The 20644-nt window shown below is 42.7% G+C and overlaps 1 protein-coding gene across 1 annotated transcript; it reads right to left on the bottom strand.

Moving 5' to 3' along the window:
- Window positions 1-1009: 1009 nt before the first annotated feature.
- Window positions 1010-19037, bottom strand: IQCG (IQ motif containing G). Its single transcript, XM_057367199.1, has 9 exons — window positions 18889-19037; window positions 15285-15481; window positions 14092-14220; window positions 12098-12179; window positions 6337-6498; window positions 5653-5727; window positions 4026-4157; window positions 2732-2833; window positions 1010-2270 (listed from the first exon to the last, which is right to left on the bottom strand). Exons 1-9 carry the CDS (start codon window positions 19012-19014, stop codon window positions 2139-2141), a joined length of 1137 nt encoding a protein of 378 aa, XP_057223182.1. The 5' UTR covers window positions 19015-19037; the 3' UTR covers window positions 1010-2138.
- Window positions 19038-20644: the final 1607 nt, after the last annotated feature.

Below are 20644 nucleotides of genomic sequence, written 5' to 3'. Positions count from 1 at the left end.
CATAATTTGAGAGGGAGGGAGGCACTGACTTCATCTTGGTTATCAACATTAGGTCACCTTGGATTACAGGGRCACATTGCATTTAGCAGCACACCCACTGTGGGTTTTTAAATAGCCCTGTTTGAAGAAAACCATTCCCTTCATGGAATTGCAAGGGTGAAGTGATTGCTTCAGTCCAGCACTTAAGGGAAATGAAACTTTATAGTATTCAGGTTGTGGGAAGTTGTGTCATTTAATTAACAGTAGTTTTTAATGGGGTGGGGGCTCAAGTCTGGCCTGCAAGAAAGGGCCATTTCCTATTGCCATGTGTGGCTCACAAATGCGAGTGGCTCATGGCCACCAGTGGCTCACAGCCACAGCTCAGCAYGAGCCAGGCCCAGGGAAGGGCTGTGGCTGAAGGCCAGGCAGGCAGAGGGTCTCCAGCACTGGGTACTTTGTTGTGGGCAATGTTCACTCTGGCAGTTTCAGTGTAGGGGATTGTGTTAGTTAGACATTTATAATCCTTTTGTTTTCATGCTGGCAAGCACTAAATCTTGTCCAGATGCTTAGGACAAAAATCCAAACCTGAAGTTTCATCATATGGTTTATTTAATGTGTTACACCAAACCCACTTCAGATCTCTCTTTCAAAATGGGTTGGGATTTTTTCAGTGTAGTTATGTGCAATTTTTGTTGTATCCCATGAAAAGAATATTTGAAAGAAAACATGTATAAAGTTCTATTCTGTGTGTTARAGCTAAGAAGAGATTGTCTTTCCTCTTTGGGGCATTTGTGTTGGAGAATGTGGGAGGGATCCACCTCAGTGTTCTATGCTGCTGGTGTTCCTACACTGACTCCATGGTATCACACTCCATCCTCAAACCTGCTGAGCCCTGAGCAGTGTCTGAGGCTSTGCAAGGTCATTCATACACTCCAGGAGGAGTGGCCCAGGCACTGGGAGCCCCTCATGGCACTGGAGGGTGCAGAGCAGCTCCCCTTTGGAAGGGGAGGCTTTGTAAAGGCCCCACCCTGGTGTCCTGCTCAAAGTCCATCAGGGACAGCTCTTTGCAGTGCCAGAGCACCTCAAGTTCTTGGTAGCAGCARGATGGCAATGGTATTATTACCCCTTTATGACTACAAATGGTTCTTTGAAAAACTGTTTTAGAAACAGAGGACTTGTAAGGTGAATTTGGACATCTAAAAATTTCATTTGTATAGATATTGTGATGTTTTACAAAGTGATCTAATTTTGTTATTTCTGAAAACAGTGTAAACGTGTAAGTAATAGAGTAAAGGATTTTAAAGCTTCATCCCATGCTGTATGTCTGTAAATACATTCCATAATTTCTGTTACATATAAATGTGTCTGAATATTGTATATTTTAAATCTCCTGTATTCTGCCAGTAGTGTGAACTTCTAGCACATTGATAATATAAAAGGAAACCATGGGTATTTGAAATAAAGTTTTAAAACTTACATGAATTGCAGTGTTTCTTCCTGCTGTTTTTCTGTTGCATCAATGAATGTCACRTCCTCTGTTTCAGGTGTTAATTATTCCCCTTCCACATCATCCCAGTTGGCATTTGATAGACCTACTTTGCTTCACTACTTTTCATAGTTAACCAGGACAGGAAAATTCCAGCATTTTTACATATATTCTGCAGCCACATCAGAAGCTCTTTCTTGGGGGTATTTTTAACCTTCCCAAAACCAGATTTTGTACAGAATCCTTTGCTCTTCCCATCACAGCCCTTGTTTTTTCCTTCTCTTCATATATTATACATTCTGGGTTTGGGGTTTCATGCTGCCAGTCCCATTGGTCCTTCTTCTTATCCTTTGCTTTTGGCCTGTCTTGGGTTTGACATGTAGCACCCCTGCTTCCTAGCCCCACTGCATTTGAAAGGTTTATTCTTAGGCATAATGTTCATTCCTCTTTTTATCCCTCCTCATTGCTAMTTTTATTATTTTTTAAAATATAAAAAGGTAAAGCCTAGAAATTGTCAGAGTGCAGCTTTTCACCATAACTCTGCCTTGCAGAACTGTGTTCTCCAGAATTGCCCAAGCTCTGTTACATGTTTTATTTCRTCCTGTCAGCCAGACAGACCACAGTGCCTTGCCCAGCAACAGTCYTGGAACATATTTGTGGCCGCTTTCTTTACTTATCTCTTTTTTTTAGATTTGTCCTTCCCTGCTTCTTTCAGTGCTGCCTGTTGTTCCTTCAAAAACTTCTCAAGCTCCTGGTAGCGGCCAAGGAATCTGCGAACCATTGTACCCTTCCACCAGGCCTGCAGCTGGAATTGAGTGAGAGAGAGAGAGGGGCCTGAGGGGAAATCACTTGCTGGGGTCCTTGGTACAGCTCAATGGCTGGAGAGTCTTTCCTGTGCTCCCCAGCCCGGGCAGCAGCCTTCGGGCCCGTGCTGGTTGTGCCAAAGGCATCCTCAGCTGGGTGAGGGCACCTGTTGCTGGTGGCAAGGGACAAGCAGGGGCACTGCCCCATGACCCTCCCTGTGTCACCTGTGCAGTGATATTTGCAGGARACTGGCTGCTCCTCTTTCACTCCCATCTCCAACCTGCAGCCAGCTGCTGGCTCTGAGTATGCCCAGCAAAAGGGACAGGCTTTGTCCTTCGCTTGTGCCACCACACACCAGCCAGATTTCTTGGGCTGTTTTCTGCCTGGACAAAGCCCGTGGTACAGATTAATAACTCCCAGCTGCTGATGGAGCAGCACCACCTCAGCTTTGCTCCCGTTTACCTTCACAACGCTCTTCAGCTCCAGGGCTTCCCGYTCGATTTGTTTTCTCCTATTTTCCTTATCTGACCGGTCAATGATGATGGTTGCCTGGAACATCAGGCACTGCAAGAAAGCACAGGGGTGGCATGACAAACACATCCCCTAAACTGCAAGGCCACCCTTCAAGGTTCACTGTGCCCAGACACCTGCCAGGACAGGGTTCACTTGGACCCTGGTGCAAGGATTCTTCTCTGCTGCCTGCAGTTCTCATCCTTGCTGCACACATCCTACAGCCCTGCCAGGACTGCTCATGCCTGTGGGTTGTGGTGTCCCTGTGCACCAGGGAGCTCCAGGGCAGCCCAGGGATAACGTGTAAGTGGGGACTTTGCTCCCCCATCTCCATTTTTTTGATCTTTCCTCAATCCAGATGGCAAATGTTGCTCATTACCACCRTCAGTCCTCAGGCACTGCTGCCAAAGTGAAACCTCTCACGGCCTGGATGTAATTAACCCCCTGATCCTGTGCTGTAAAGTGGCTGGCTGATGGCTTCCCARGCAACAGCTGGTGGGGAGGAGGACACTTGGTCCCCCAGGCTAAGCCACAGATGATGTACAAACACACTTGGGACACTGAGATGACAGTGTACAGGGTGAAAAATGAGCCCACAAGCAGGGAAACATCCAACTCRGTGCCATCATCTCCAACCCACTGATGGTAAGGAATGTTTACAAGTAAATTCCTTGTAAACGGCCTGGTTTTAAAACATATTTTTCTAGACACTTCTTTCTGTTCTGTGCTGCTGCTCCRCTGTGATCAGACCCCAGCAGTTAATCAAGAACCCAGTGGGGCAAGAATGGTTCCACCCAGAATCAGCTCCCTGAAAGCAGAGCTCTGTGCAGCTGGGGATGTGTGTCTGCAGGAAGGGATGARCTTTCTTTTTCAGTCTCAGCCTGTCTTACCCTGATCTTGCTTGAAGGAGCAGATTTGTTCAGACTAAGGCAGCAAAGTAAGGTGAGGCATCCTGATGGGATGGGACAGTACCTCTGCCCCTCACAAAKGCTGTCAGTAACACTCATTATTTGCTGGTATTTGAAAATAGCTATAGGGGAAAGATCATCATCCCTCCTTGATGTCACTGGTGGCAAATAGAAGATGACATCTCAGCCGTTTTCTTCCCAGGACCACTGCTATAATCACAACCTATGCCTCAAAATTGCTGATTTTTTTCCATGGTCCTGGTTCCTTAACTGAATGAGCATAGGAAAAAACCCAATGCAATTTTGCATGGCTGAACACTGAGATGCTGGTGCCTTACCTCTTTGGCATATCTCTGCATTGTTTCCAAGTTTTCTGCCTTTAATGCCCTTAGATCATCCAGTTCTTCATCTTTTGCATCAGTGTCTTTTTGATACTTGTCCATCCAGTATTCCAGCTTCTCTTTAACCACCTGCATGGGGAGAGAGTGGTGTTCAGATGGTGCAAGGAGCGCACAGGTGAGAGGTTTGCTGCTATTACATGCCCTGCTTTCAGGATGGTGGTGAGAGTCCTGTAAACTGTGTGTGATCAGTGTTTTCTTCTCATCTTTAAAGGATCAAAYCCCTAAGACAACTCATAAATTACTGCAGGACTAGTTTTGTGCAGTCCTGATGAAGCAAATGACAGCCAGAAGCCATTCTTTGTGTGTGAGGGAGGGACAGTTAAAAAGCACAATTTATCAGTGGGAAAGCTTTTATCCTCTGCCTGATTCCCTACCCACTTTCTGGATTAAGCTCAGTGCACCAGGAATAAGGTCCCCRGGGACAGCACTTCACGCTATTTCAGGTTGTGAACTTGGCTTTGTGTCACTCATGAATAGGGCAGGTGTTTTCAAACAGTCACCAGATGACTTCCTCCTATTCACCAATAACTTCTCCATAGCAACCATCGTGATTGCTTCCATGGAAAAATAATCTGAGGAAAAGCATCAATCTCATTATGGAATCACAGCTGGACACACAAGGGGGATGGAGGGCACGGTCATCCTCCTCTCTGCAGGCCCCTGCAAAGCCACCAGCTGCTGTCTGAGCACACAGGGGCTGCTGCTGGGCCGCCTGCTGGAGGTCAGCCAGGCTCAGCGTGTCCTGGGACAGTCCCCTCACTGGGAGCATTGATCAGACCAAGGCTCTGGGGTATAGAGCACATTGTTCAATTGCTCACAAGACACAGCACTGGTTTGCACTCAAATTACATTTTAAAAAACCTATTATCTCCTATTAAATTTTGTACTGGCAGTGACATCAAGTACCCTGCAGTGGTCCAGGTTTTCTTCCACTCATACCATTTATGAGAGGCTTTGCAGCATTATTCACTGTAAAGTTATTCACTGTTGATGAAAGGAATGTTCTGAACCTCAGAATCAACACCACAAAAACATTCATGTACACATTTGCTGCAGAAAATGTGTACAATAGTTGTGGGTTAGCAATAATCCAGTCCCAGTTCTTCCTCAGATAAAGTTAAGGCAAAACTGGGCTGGCAGTTCGTGTCATTCCCTCCTCAGTGTCCATCCCCTCTGTGCAGCCCTTGGGTCTGAGAAGCTGCTGCCCTCACTTTGGGCTCTTCGCTGGGATGCTGGGAGCCCCAGTTGCTGCCAAGGAGGGTCTAAATAAAATTCCAATTTGCCAAATACAACTATCTGAGGGAGGAAAAATCCATAACACCTGAATTAACAACGTTATTCATTACATGAACCCTAATTTTAAGGAAATGTATCTATATGTAGCAAATCCCAAGTCTGGGAGAGCTGGGTTAATTAAGGTTTGWGGATAAGTAATCATTCAAACTGCAGCAGTCATGAACCTGGTACATTYGATGGAGCAATAACTGTTTTCCTTTAGGCTTTAATTGATGATATAAGTGTTCATGGGTTGCTATTTTAAGCATCAACTGACAGTCATATATACCTGATATTGTTGCATGAGGAACTTTTCAGTCTCTGTGTGGACTTTCATCTCCTCATCAATTTTGCTCTTCAAAATCTGTGATCAGAGCAGACAGAACACATGAGAGACAATGTTGGTGTGTATGTGTACACACACTGCTGCTGAAAGCTGAGTGCCAGAGCTCTGTGTAGTCCACAGACATTTTTTCCAGTGAAAAAATTAACTGAGGCAGTCCTTGCCCTGGGCCATGCATGTAAAAGGGATGATTAGATCAGACCTTGATCATCAAAAAAAGATGCTGGCAAAACCAGAGCAGTTTTCTAGTCCAGTTCATCTTAAGGCCACACAAGCAGCTCTATSTGCATAATCTGCTGGGGGCCCTGCTGGGAGTTCAAGATGCCTGTATTGCTAAATACCCTTGTAACCACCCCTTTGGATATACTTCTTGGTTTTCTGATGATGGCATTACTTTAGGCATTCCCTGTSTCCTGCAGCCATGCCATCTGTGTTGTTACTGTTTGCAGGATCATACAGAGAAACAATAGAAGAGATAAAGGTTTCTAACCCCGATGAGTTTCCTGATCCAGTTCAAACAGTTGTGCTGGTGACTGTAATGGAGAACAGAAAGGGCTTCTGGGGAGTGAGAGGCCTCTTCCCTTACTAGATGCAGATGCCTTCCCCTAGGGGCCATGGGGAAGGGCTTACCTCGATTTCCTTCTCCAGAGCAATCTCTGCACTTCGGCACTTTTTCTGGATTTGTTGGACCTGGAGGTCTGAGTTTCTCTTCAGGTAGTAGCTCTCTATGTTCARTTTGGCCATCTTCTCTTGGAGTTTATCTTTGAGGCTATCAATGATCAGATCTCGGTTCTAGTGGAGACAAAAGCAGCACAAAAGCTAGCCTGAAGACTGAGGTCAGTTCACTCTTTCTTAATCACTCCTTTATAAGGTCAGAAGAGACAGAGTTATAGGCTTCACATGTTCCTTGAATGTTGCTCCATTTCAAGGAGTGTTTCAAAGGTTAGTTTGAGCTGTAACCCATATAGATGGCAATAAACCCAACAGCAAGGAGTTATTTCCTCTGGAGAGGGTGGAATGAGGAACAGAGAAGGACAAGAAGGCAGGTCTTCTGCTCTCTAGTCCAGGAATTGATTCAGTAATGCTTAGGATAAATATGAAAAAATAATTTTAACCACTGAAAGTTAGGCTTTACTTTCACTAACCCGTTGGATTAGACTGTCTCAGTGAGTGAGTGAACATCTGTAAGAGGAAGATCATGTCTCAGCCCCACAAAAGCCAAAGTTCGTTTTCCTAAAGTATACTGTATTCCTTGGATTAATTTTTTTTTTTAGTTATGCAGCAACTGTATAAAGACAGCCTTAGGAACGGGTGCAAATCTAATCCTGACTTGGTCATTTTTTTTAACAGTTCTTGAAATCTTACCAGGTAGATGGTTGCCACTTCATCATGAAAACATAAACTCAGGGCAAGGAAGCAATGTTGAGGAAGAGCTGGCTATGAGCTCCCAGCCTCTCCCCATGCCTTGCTTTGCAATGGAGCTGAGCTTTCCTGGGGCAGAAAGCTCAGTTTTCTATTCCCTAGAGCTCTCCCATAGGGCAGAATCCTGAGTGGTTTGTCCAGCTTTTGGAGCATGCTCAGGAAGCAAAGTGCATTTGCTTGATTTGGGATTGCTGTTTTGTTTACTCCTTTTAARTTAATTTATTTGAATAACACATAAAGGTTCATTACCCTAGGGTTGGAACTTGGAAGAACCGCCTGTAAAATGAAGATTTTTGTATCAAGAGTTAAAAAGGTCATTAAAGCTTCCTGTGTAATTATGCAAGATCAATGTGAATGCACCCAACTGCTCCATTACAGCCTTTCCCTTTGCTTTCCTGCCATGCTATGATGGGTTGATATTCATCAGCCAAACCTTGCAGATAAAGGTGAAATACCAAAGTGCTGGTATTTAAACGTTTTGAAGCCCACATATCTTGTCTCTGAAGCACCTCGCATTCCTTAGCTGTGGAAACATGGAAAAATGCCACAGRAAGACGCCAGCTCAATAGTGCTGTGTTTGAAAGCCCCTGCAGCATGACTCATTTGGAAAAGGCTTCCTTATAAGAAGAGTTTGGAATAGTTAAAAGAAAAGTCCTTCCTTTTGCACCCCTTGTCAGACATAGAAAGAATAGAGTACATTTATAAGGTTCAGGGCAATTGGGAGCTTTGGCTGATGCTGTTTTGTGRGTTCAAAGGTGTTCACATGGTTTTGAAGGTTTCAAACACCAGATACTATTTTTGGCCATATCATCATATGACTGCAGAGAGCTCCAGACATGAGCTGTTTGTGCCCTATTAAGGTTTCTGGTAATGGCCTTTATTTTCCCTGGCATGGAATTTTGGTGGCCATTGGGAGGGGTTGTGTTCCTGGTCAGTAGACATGGGATGTGAGTGTATCACTCTATTTTGAGATTGTCCTCCTGGATCATAGTGGAATCGTGTCAAAATTGAGGGACCAGTAGAGAGACTGAGGAGATGCTAATAAAAAAAACTCCATACCATTTTTTGCAGTACTGAGGCTCAGGAAAATCAAGTACTCCTGTTGTTAGTGTGTTACTGCTATCTGCTAAAGATCTGCARACTGTCCAAAAAAGAAGGGTTCAGCTTAGGTTACAAAGTTGGGGCAGAGCATGAACTTCTCACCAGGTTATTTTCTTTTTCATTTCACATTTTAGTAAAGAAAAAAGTGCTTTTGATTCGAGTGCCCCAGGCCTCAGCTGGGATGGGAGCCCATCTGCTCTGTTGTTTTCTGTTGCATGGCATGTCTGTGGCTTGGATTTGGTCTGTGGTGTTGTAAAACACCCTGGTTAGAGGTGAGGAGTCTGGGGGCTCAGTTACACAATCCAAAGCAGACGGAAAGTGAAATGCAAACCCCACTTGTGGTTTTACAGCAGCGCCTGCCTGGCCAGGGAAAGCCGGCTGCAGGCGAGGGCAGCTCCTGCTGCAGAGCTGGAGGATGTTTGGGATTTAGCTGCAGGTAGTAAATGCAGCAGTTAATGCTCACAAGCTGTGGGCACCATCTTCAGAACGTGCTGGTCCTTCAACTTCAGGGACAGGCACTGGGAAAATGAGTTAATATTTATTCATTTTGTTTATCATAGCAAAGGTCCACGCCAGGACACGGAACGCTTTCATAGCTGATGCAGTAAATCTCTGGGCTGCTTATTTGGGATGACTTCAGCACTGAATCTGCCAAACCAAATCATCCCTTGTGTCCAAAACTATCAGAAAACTGGCAGAGACCAAGATCAAAACCCAGGAAATAGTTGTCAGGAGCCAGTCTGCTTCACAAGCAGGTAAACAAGCTGATTTTCTCTGATCTCTCAGCTCACAGACATCAACTCAGGGGCCTGTCTGCTGTCACCCAGTGCCACAGGAGTCTGCCCCACAGATGCTGTTTGGCTGCAAAAGCAACTGCATTTAGCTGGAGACCTTATCCACCCTCCTGTGTTTTCATTTACTTTGATTTATCTTTCTTGTAAGTGCCACCAAGATCTCCCAGCTCTTCACAGCAATTAGTGTTTACAGTCATAAAATACAGCTGGTTACAAARATAGCCCGCAGGAGTAAACAGTCTGAGGAATTCTCCAGCAGTCCAATGCTGCCATTTGGCAGGGGAAGGAGTTCTGTGCTCTGTGCTGATGGGGGGGGCCCTGCTCTGCCTTGCTCCCACACCGAGTGCTYGGAGCTCAAGGCTCTCCCTGGCAGCTGCAGCATCTCAGCTTGCAGAGGCTGGAGATGTGCTTGGATCCAACAGCTGCTGCAGCCTGGGTGCTCCCCTGAAACCACAACAGGCAGCCCTGCAGGCACTGCAGTAAGGCTTTGCCTGCATCACTGTCCCAGCTCCAGAACACCTCCAAGGAATGTCTGGGCACAAGGGACAGCAGGGCTGGCTGTCACCCGGCATCCACAGAACGACTCTGCAGCCTTTGGCCAGATCAGTGCCGATCCCAGCAGCTGTGGGGGAGCCCCTGGAGGGGCAATTTGGTGGCACAGGGAGCAGACCTGTTGGCAGCAGCACTCCTGTGGAGACAGTCCTGCCCCTCTGGAGCCAGGTTTGGATCCTGTGCACCAGCTTCAGGTCCTGCAGTGCTCCTTGGGGCTCTGCCAGCAGTGGAACTCMGGAACATCACAAACCTTGTACCTTCTAGTATTATCATCCAATGCATATCTCCAGTAAAAAAATGTACCAATGGGTGTGTATATGTGTTTTAAACATTCCACAGAATGCTCCACTGATGCATTTGTCCTCCTGGGAGAGGAAAAGGGAAGAAACATGGTGGGTTTTAATCTTTCTGCTAAAAGCATAACTAAGTGGYGCACTGATACAGTGGATCTGGGCATGTTATGATTACCAACAAAGAATTAAAAGTACAGACTTGTTTTCACTGGTACTGTGGTGCAAAGCTTTGGATTTCTGTCTGTTTGGTAGCTGTAATATTACTGCTTGTTATAAAATGACACCACTACTTGCACACATGTATGACATGAGTACACCACAAAACCTACAGAACATGAAAAGCCTTTGGGTGAAGAGCAATGCAGGAATGCTAAAGTTTACATTCCTAAATTTTTATGTCAAGCGGTATAATCCTATATGATATTAATCTGTTTCATAACCTGCACAGACTGCCATTACTTGTCCAGGAAACCAGAGAAAGTGAGTATTTTTATAGAAACTAGAAAACACTGCAGCAGAAAACAGACCCCCTGCAGCCAAACCTGAGCCACCAGTCCTGCTCCTGCACAGGGAGGTAAGAGTAAAACCAGATGGATAATTTCAGCTCCTTTAGAGACACCAGTGCTTTCCAAGAGAAAAGAAAACAAAATAAAGAAAAGCATTTAGCATTTGATTTGTGTTCCATTAGAGAGAAAAATAAGCTGAGCAGGCTAATACACTATTAATTAGCATCTCATTAAATGGTTGCAAGGCTGAAAATACAAATTCACAGCAACATGAGTGAGACAAAKGCCGTGTTTTTCTGGTTCCAGGATTAGATTTGCTCGCTTTTGTTTCCTCAACCATGTAGGCTTTTGTCTACAGGTCTGTGCATTATTATTGTTGTTCAAAGTACYCCTAAGTCAGCAAAGCTGTATTTTTATTTTTAATTAGTTGGAAAGATGACAAATCATGCAAGTGTCTGTAAAACTGCCTATGGGAAAGTCCCATATGAAGCAAATAGAAATTATTCTCCCTTGGGAGACACAGTGAGACACCATTATTTTTGGCACAGGAGGAAAGCAGTACTTTAAAGTAGTCTTGTCTTTGATTTGTTATCAAAGCTGAAACTATAAGGAAGCTCAGAAAAGGACTTTTAAGMTTGAAATATTAAAATTAAAAAATCCCAGATGAGTGAAAATCCCACTGGATGAGGCAAAATCCAAGAACTGAATTAGCATTCAAAGGACAGGGAAAAGACTACTCTCTGTAGTCATCTATATTCTGGCTTGTTTGCYGTCCACACTTTTGTCCAAAGACAAAATTCAGTGACGCCAGTTTTTTCCTCAGATGCCCTTGCTGTCCTCTTGCTCACTATTGAACCAAGTGTCTGATTCATATTCCTAACCCCAGCYCCTGTACAGCTCTGCTCCAGCTCGCCTTCTGCTTGTTTGGTATCACACATCTCCTGCCTCAGCAGGGCCAGGCTATGTTTCCATGTTGAATGATTATCAAGTCTGAGCTGTCTGGTGAGCATCAAAGTGACCAGTGATAAACCATTCAATTGATCTGCACTTGTGTAGCAAGTCTGACATTTCCAGAATGCCCCATATTTCCTGTGCATACACACACCCTTTGCATGATGCAGACAGAAGGGCTGAAGCTTTCCAGAAAGATTAAGTTGACAGCATATGTGCAATAACATTGTTCTGCCCTTGTGTAGGCATGTTTGGGATTTTCTGATGTTTGGAAGGCTACAAAATTAGATTAATAGAATGGTACTTTCCCCAGATGAAAATGTAGGTAGAAAAATGGCTGCCCCTCTGCTAGGTGTCTGTTTTTCTTGTTCCCTCTTTGACACACCTCTTTCTGTGCCAGATGATCTGCTGTGRCTGAGCATGACAGAACCTTAGATACTGTTATCTGCAGATAACCTTTTCCTTACTGATTGCAGATATCTGTGCTTTGTCACTCCCAGCAGTGTTTGTTGGATASTCTAATTTGACCATGGTCTCTCATKATTATGATAATTTTGAGTTCCCATTTGAAAACCAACAGACACTGCTCTTAAAGYCATTCGTGGGCTTATTCTGAGTACAAATCTTTACTGTAATTATTCTATTTCTATATTCCTAAGTCATGGCTCATTATGTATGGACATGTCCTCTCTGAGTGCTAGTTCCTGGGCAGCAGAGGCCAGCTTCCTACAGGCTTCCCCCTGGCAAGATGCCCAGTGTTAAGAGCTCTCACCTGAAGTTCTTCTTCAGCTTGTTTCTTGACATCTTGCAGCTGTTTCTGGAGTAACTTTATCTCCTTATTTCCTTTTTCCTCCCTGAAATGGGAAAATACAATCACTTGAATATATCAAAAAAGACAAGAGCTGTTTACCCAGAAGGGGAACTTCCCGTGTCCTGATATATTGTGGTAAGAKAAACAGAGACTTCTCACCAAAACTACTGACTTGGTCAATAAATCCTGAAAGAAGAGGTGCACAGACTGAGCAAGGCAAATGGGAACAAAAGGGAGAATAAGCCAAAAAAACCAGGGCCTTCTCTTGTTGAAAGCCTGGAATGGATTTGAGGATGGTGCAATTCCTATAGCAGAGAGGGAAAATGCCTGTCATTGAGACACAGTTTCTACATTCAGGCAAAAATGCCCCTGATTCCCTGCAGAAGTAAGCCTGAGCAGCAGAGAGGGCCAAATTCTGTGTCATTATGTGTATGGAGAATGTTTCTTTCCTATCAGACTTAAAATCCTCCAAAAAACACTGCCCCAGGTTCTGAGATCCATAAAAGGATCTGAGTGAAACCCGAAAGTTAGAGAGGTGTTCATCTAAAACAAAACAGATGTAGTTAATATTATGGGTCTTATTCTCTTATTTCACTCAGAGTGCTTCTCTAGGCTTTTATGYTTATGATTAGTTTTAAAACCAGTAAATACTACAGTTGGCCCTGAAACTTTGTATCCTATCCCAACCTTACAATCACACATGCATTTAATTTTAAGAGTCCTTATCTGGGTGACTGATGAACAAAAGCTCCTGATAAGAAGTCCCTGTCTCACTGCAGATGGCTTTCAGAACAATGTATGTACACAAAACCAGGCAAGTATTTATTATCTTGAAAGACTGATCTAATTCATTCCATGAAAAAAAAAATGTATAGTACAACAGAGTGGCTAGATATGATTGACAGAAGGGGATAAAAAGGATTATGTCCTTTCTGATTATATTTGTCTGGTCTTTTTTACTTTTCAYTGTTGGGTAGTTACTCCACAACCARTTGCTACTCTCATGCTTGTTTTCTGTCCTTTACATGGATAAACAATAAATCCCTTGGGTTTAGGCTGTGGAAGAGTTGGGTTTCATGCTTGAAGTCACACATTCCACTGGAAGCTGGGGTTTTGCCCTGGAGGCAGATCCCTGAGCCACCACAGGAGCTGTTCCAGTAGGTTGGACTCCTGACAAATCATGACTTAGAGCAGCTTTGCTGTGCACCCTCAATGATGGGCCTGAGCTGTTACACTGAGGTGCCTTAAAAGTGGTCAAATACTTGTCTGATGACTGCAATTCTCTGATAGTTTTAGGATTGAACCAGAGCTTTGCATGCTAAAAAACCACCAGGCCTCTAGAGCTCAAAAGTTTGAGCTAAGAAATCACCAGTTTGAGCTGAGATGATAAAAAATGTGTACCTTGGAAGATTTAGGACAGCAGAGTATCTACAGTGCAGTGCTGGTGGCTTAGCCTTAAATAAGACAATTCCTCTGGCACCATCTGTGCTAACTCTTCACTGCTGCTGGGAAAAGGGAGYCTATTAGCATATGGGTCAGAGCAGATTCTCCTGGGCATCAGGCAACCTAAAGGCCATATGTTGCTGGCCCTGATTTGAACAGATTCTCTGCTGCTCTGGCTTTCACTGGGGACAGGAGTTAAAGATCAAGGAGCTCCTACATCACATTATGTTTTAATTGAAATGAGGCATTTGCACTAATGCAGCCACTGGTGTCCACTGTGGTCAAAGCTCAGGCAATTCCTAGTTCAGATCGGTGTCGGAACCATCCACTATTCCTTTCTGAAGGGGAAAAATTGCAGTTTGGAAAACAAACAGAATAATTCAAGTTGAGAAAAGTGGAATCCCCTCTGTATTTTAGTTTTGTTGGTTTTAACTTCCTTTATAGTGTGTACTGAGGGGGAATSGGTTTGGCTTTCAGCACTTAAACAGGGAAGAAATTAACACAACACTGACCTGGTAAGGAAGTCAGAAAACTTGCTCTTTTTTGCCTTCTCTCTCTCATTAGCATCTGTTAGGGTATTAAATGTTCCCAATTCCTCCATCTTTTTAATAGTGACTGTAATTACATCACTTGCATACTGCCTGCCAGAAAGAAAAGCAACACAACAATACTTTACAGGTGCTGGTAGTACAGTGTCTGACACTTTTATCCATTTATTGTTTACAGTAAAAATGTAAGGAAATAAAAGATCTCCCTTCTGGTCTTATGTCCTATCAAACCCAGGAGTGCTTCTCCCATGGTATCAGCTTATTGTATGTGTGGAGAKCTCTGAATTAGGAGTTGGTTGAAGTTTATAATTTTAAAATGCTGCTCTGTATGCTAATCTGGGAAATGCAAAGACACAAAAGTATCCATGCTGAGCCATTAGATCGAAGGCTGCTGGCCTGCAGTAGTGATGACAGGTGGATCTTGGAAAATGAGACCTGGGGATGCARTACATGGGTGCATCCAGTTTATTGTGTATCATGATGCATGTGGCATTTACATTTTAGCTGCATTTTCCTCATTTGTGTTAGAATCTTCTTTAAACCCTATTTTGGAATTACATTAAAGGACAGAAGCCGGGAAGCAGAAAAATGCATAATGAACATTCAGCTCCATAATCTCTTTCAAACCAAAAGCTGCTCATATTTCTGCAAATCGGGGCATTGRATTAGGTGCAAGAATAATGTTTGCTTAAAAACAGCAAGAAAATCTTCAATCTTTATATACATTACCTGTTCTATAATGGCTATAATTGCCACTGAAGCTCTGTGTGCCCTGCAGAATGGCTGAGTTCAAAAACAAGGCTCAAATCTCACTTTGGCTGTGGGATATGCTAARGGAACCTGACTACAGATACCAGGACATCAGCACTGATTAGTACCTGGCATAATTCCACCCAGGCAACCATTACCAACAGAGTACTGTTCTACAGCTCCTTTCAAAATAAACTGCTAATCATTAGGTAGCATCTAGAGGCAAGCAAAGGTCAGAACCAAATGGCCYATGAAGCTAAACCCCACTGCTATCCTTAGAGCAACTCCTTCTGGACAGAGACCAAGGTACTCTGGCAGTGGGAGAGCAGGGAATTTGTATTTTTGCTTTCAAGAGATGGACTGAGAACTTTACTGCTCTAAGCATCCCCCACAAGTGCTTCACTCACCTGTCAGCCTGAATTTTTCTGAGCTTCTCTACAGCCCGTGTGGGGCGTTTCTGGGAGCTTTTTGAAGAACGACTGCTGCTTTTTTGATCTTCAGTTTTCCYCTGCTGTTCCGTGTTTTCTGAAGCAAAGGAGGCAACTGTTTCCCCATTCTCTTGCTCTGTTGACATAAGTTCTTCCTGGGTAATTTCTTTCATTTCCTGGATGGGAATGARAGGGAATAAGGGAAATAAGAAAATAAGGTCAGAGGGAAAAGGAAATAAGAGAGACCTGCTTGCACATTGTGCAGCAGAAATAAACCCTCTGCAGCATTATGTGAGAGGAAGGAAAATGAGTAATAAAATAGAACGAAGCTATACTGAGATCAGCTGATAGTGCATGTTACATTCTATCAGAGTAAAAAGAAAGAGTGGAAGATCAGAAACATTTATATTGGTTAGTTTTGAGCACACAGTGTAACTCATTGAMGTTTATGGCCTCAAAAGTCCTAAAGTTACTAAAAGACTAGAAAAGGCCTAAAAAGTTCACCCATTCCAAGAGATGATGGTTCCAACAGTTCTTAATCTGACATATTCTTAATGACCTCCAGCAATGGAGACTACACACCCTCCTGTCAGTGCCAGTAGCTCATAACTTTCTTACCATGAGAACGTTTTTCCTGAACAGAATTTGAACCCCTGGTTTGTTGTCCTGGTCTCTGTAGGCACAGAGAACAAGCCAYTSCCTCCTTTMTTGCAGCAATGTTTTTAGGTAGTAGAAGACTGTTAGCCTGTTTCTCCTTCACCTTCTCTCCATCTTAGACATTTCCCACAGCCTGTCACCACAAGCTTCCCCTACAATATTATTGTTACAACTAGAGCTGTGTGAAAATTAAGGTGATAGACTTTCTACTATCTGCTTAGCAGGTTTTTTGAGAGAGTGAYAGCAGAGGAAATATAACATGAATTCAAAGGAGAAATTCAAAATATTGGCAGCTCTCTTCTTCATGGAAAAGTATCTAGTGGTTGAATACAATTTCATTAAAAAAGAAAAAACTCCCTAAAAATGCAAAAGGACACTATAAAATCAGCTAAGGTCTTGCTTCTAGGAATTTCTCTGCTTTATGTGTTATGGGTAAAATGCAGGTCTGTATACTGGGACATTAAAAAAAACACAAACATTTTCTTGCCTGCCTAACAGCATTTCTGTGGCTGAACATTTCATAGCAGCACAGCTGACTCCAGCTYAGTCTCTGCCAGCCCCATCCCAGTCAGCAGTTGCCTGCTCCCCACCCTGGCTGCTGGGGGAAGTGGACAGAGAATTCACTGTGATGAAACATTTTCCAGCAAAAAGGAAAAAAAAAGTTATTTTTAGCAGCACCAGTTCTCAGTCCAGATCCTTCCATAACCACACATGCATTTGTGCCAGCCGAGCAGAGAGGGCAGAATAAAAATAAGTGGTCAGGGCAGCAGCTGTGGATGCCAGGAGTACTTCCAGAAAGTTACTTGTCAAGGCAGTCAAGCAAGGTTCTGTCAGTGGTCTGAGATGCTGCTGCAGTCTGTGAGGGCACTGCTGCATTCTGAGTGTCTTGGACAACGCTGGATTGGGATGGATCAGCCTCTGGCAGGGCTTGAGTCATCACTGACTAGAGAAGGAGACTAAGTGACTACGTGCTTAATTTTTGAAGAGTTAAATTTACAATAAATGAATCACATATAAAGTATACACAGACCAGTGAAAATTGCATCGTTAATTAGAGTAAAAAAAGGGCTTAAATAGCTGGCTGATGATGGCTGTACTTCAGAAAGAACTAATTTTGGCAAACAAACTGATTTAATATAATGTAGATTTTATGAATGTTCTGATAGTTGTTTTTTAACAWCTGGGAAAGTTCAAGACAGGCAGTAAATGGGTTGTCTGTAAAGAGTAGGGAGTTGCACTTTAATAATCATCAAATGGCTATGTAAAAGCAAGAAGTTTGTAAAGTGCATGTGTTACCATCTGTGTAGTCTCCAAGGTGCTTGTCTGTTGCCYAAAATTCAGCAATTAGAAAGGCTGCCTCAGTTTGGGACATGCACTGTGTGAAGAAATGTGCAAGATTACCCAGTCTGGAAAATCAGTGAGATGCTGGCCAACACTGTGATTAATCCTCTCAAAAATGTCATCAATTGAAATTCACATGTCAGTCTTTGAAGATGCTGTTGATTTGTCTGACTGACRGAGTTCCAGGGTGCTTTGCAAATACAGATCTTCTACAAATACAATGAAAACAGCCAAATGTAAACTGAGAAATGGGAGGAGTAGCAAATTACAAGGCACCAAAGTTAGCAAGTAGCTTCCCTGAGCCATTTGCTTGTTTCTGAATTGTTTCCCTCTCAATTTGTTTTGACATCTTTAAAAACACAAACAGTTTATAACCTGTGAGAAAGTTGTGTTCTAAGAAGTGACTTGATGAAAATGAACATTTGTGATTGAAGAGGAAAGCGAAGGTGTTTTCTCTGTAATTTGAGTGTACCTTCAGTAGGTCTATCAACCTGAGTCTGTGTGTCTGAAGAGGACAACCCCTCCTGTTCTTTCTCGGTGTTTTGCTGTTGGCACATGAGAGGGAGAAGCATCCTCTGGGAGCAGGTGAGGCCGGCTCCCAGGAGTCTTTCAGGGGAGCAGTGCCCTCTACGGAACAGTCTCGGCATTGTTCCCTCCCTGAAAATCTCTGTAACTCAGGCTGATGCTGATGCTGCTTTGCCATGGGGTTTTTGAAAAAGTAATGTTGAAAGGAAACACGTAGAAAACATGTTGGTTTACCTTCCTCAGGCATTCTTAAGTGTATATTAGACAGAGTGAACATCATTAGATGTCAAAACTCAGATCCCAGTTTTTATTTCCATCTTGGTTGTGTGCTTTTTCCTTGAACTCATTTTAAAAAGTTTTCAAACCTGCTAGAAGTGAAAAAAGCCTGCTGTGTCACTTAGAGACATTTACCTCTCAGGATGGTTCCATCCTGTTTGCTGTGTCTAACAGCTACCAGAAATGTCCCAACACCTTCCTCCACAGCAACAAACATTTGCCTGAGCATTAGGAATTCTTTTCTATTCTTCATATCTCTGCTCAACTGTCTTAGTTATGRTATGTATTAGAAATCAACTGAGAAAGGGTAGTAACTAATATATTTTGAAGTGCATCTTTTCTAATATATTGTGTAAACAAAAGGAGCTCCGGCATGGACTTAGAGAGGAACAGAATTACCTTGGTTTTGAGTACTTTGAAATAATATATACATTTCTACTTTTAAAATAGCTGTGTATCTATAYAAAAACCTACATATGTTTTGCTTCCTTTTCCCTAATTCTTTGCTTGTTGTCTAACCACTGAGATTTTCAAACTGTAATCTCAGGAAGCTCATCTTGGATCACTAGGGTCCTTTGCACAAAGTTTTGACCAAGGCTCCTCAGTGATGCTGTAGTATAAATACTAAAATCAGATAATTTTTATTGTATTTCTTCATCCAAGAGTCATGGAGCACTTACAGAAAAAAATATTTGAGCTGATTTTTAAAAAACACTGGTAAAAGACATAAAACCAAGACAAAAAAACAATATATTTTTTAAGCAGGGGGGATAGAGGCACGTACACGGCTGAGGTCTGTCTCGCCCTCGTGTGAAACTGGTATGATATATCCAATAATTGCAAGTTGATCAACACAACTCTCCAGCACAGCACTAAACATCAGCGCTTCCAGATGAGTGACTTTGTCCATGTTTAGTCTCTGTGTTCTTGCTAGGAGGAGCAAAGATAAAAGATACCAATCAKAAAAATTGCTATGGTGTTAGTAATGTCAGTAACAGTAGTTTAAGCTAAAGATAGACCCGAAATAGCCYTTTTTGCAGTCTTTCATATACTTTCCCTGGCTTTGTTTATAACCTTCCATGCACTGTTTATAAGAGGAGCTGTGCTCTGCTAATGGCTGAATTCAGGGRCAGTGGGAATGTTTAGCTTTCACAAAACAAAGAGGTTCTGGTCCCTCCTACAGCAGATCTGGGTAGACAGGCAGAGAAGGGAATGGATATGGAGGGCACAAATGGGGTGAGGTGTTTCRTTATTCAGTTCAGAGAGAAGCAGTGGTTCATAGTGGTCTTTGTCTTTGGGAAACAATAGAATGAAGGTGCCTTTTTAAAAGAAAAAAATAAATCCACGTCTTATAAAGTGAACCTTCATGCTCTAATCAATCCTCTGTATTACTGTGTAGCATTCACACTTTTATGATCCCAGTCTCCTCTCAGCAGCAATTGTTACCACCTTAAGATGCTGAAAGTTAAACAAGAACCAATACCTGGACTATGAAAGCAATCTAAAACTTTCTGTATTATTTTACTTTAACTTGCATTTCAAACATGAAACTGTCTCTAACATATACTTTACCACCCTTTAGCCTTGCTTAAAGTTGGAATACTGTGAAAGCATATATAAGAAAAGGTGGAAATTCACTATTAATCAAAAAATACCTAAGGAAACACCTGCACAACAATGGAGAATTTATCTGAAAATTTTAATGTTTTCATAAGCCATTGAACAATCCCTCCAAACCCTGTACATATAAACCAGATATTTCTTGTACAACACATAGTACAACTGCAGTTCTGAGATGGCTGAGATCCTGACTGTCACTGCAATGGAAGTATCAACAGCCACTAACAAAATCTTCATTTGGCTGCTCTACCTACAACTGGATTTGTGCCATCTCTAAAAATCTTGCATAAACATATCCTAAGCCTGCAAAATATTACAGTCCAACCTGTAAGCATGCCAAGGAAATACATCAGACAGTCCCTACTAGCATAAGACATGAACATATTCTATGCAGCTTAAAGCAGTTTGGAYGCAGTTATGTTCTGGATCACTAGAAATCAGTGATATTTCATAAGCAAATGTTTAAACCAATGCATAGTGGCTATAACCTCTCCAAAGCTGTTATATTTTCCCTCCTCCTTTTTTGTTGTTTTTTGTTGAAGAAAACATGTAATTTACAGTTGGACCATGATGTTAATTTCACTTGGCAGAAAAGAAGGGCCACTTTTCATTCCAGGTTTATGTGAYGTTAGTACAGAATAGGTAAAACAAACAGAAATAACTCAGATTTCACACATTTATTTCCTGATGTCCCTGTCTGTTGCAGGAAATTGTTTAATGCAACATGTGTTGAAATGTGCTGTAACAGAAGACTCCTCTCCTTAAGGATAAGATTAGAAAGTGTGTGAGGGGGAGTGACTGGGATTGCTCTCAGTAAATCTGTAGGAAGAGCAGGGAGAGACAGAGGTATTTAAGTTAAAGGATAATACTGCTAAATACTGCTCTGGGTCAAGGGAATATCATTTCCCCTAAGCCAGGCA

Source organism: Malurus melanocephalus, unplaced genomic scaffold (genome assembly GCF_030028575.1).
Source record: "Malurus melanocephalus ecotype Western Australia unplaced genomic scaffold, MMel_1.1 scaffold_75, whole genome shotgun sequence".
In the NCBI taxonomy this organism is placed as follows: Eukaryota; Metazoa; Chordata; class Aves; order Passeriformes; family Maluridae; genus Malurus; species Malurus melanocephalus.
Note: the sequence above shows the minus strand (reverse complement) of the source record. Positions and strands in the feature narration are given on the sequence as shown.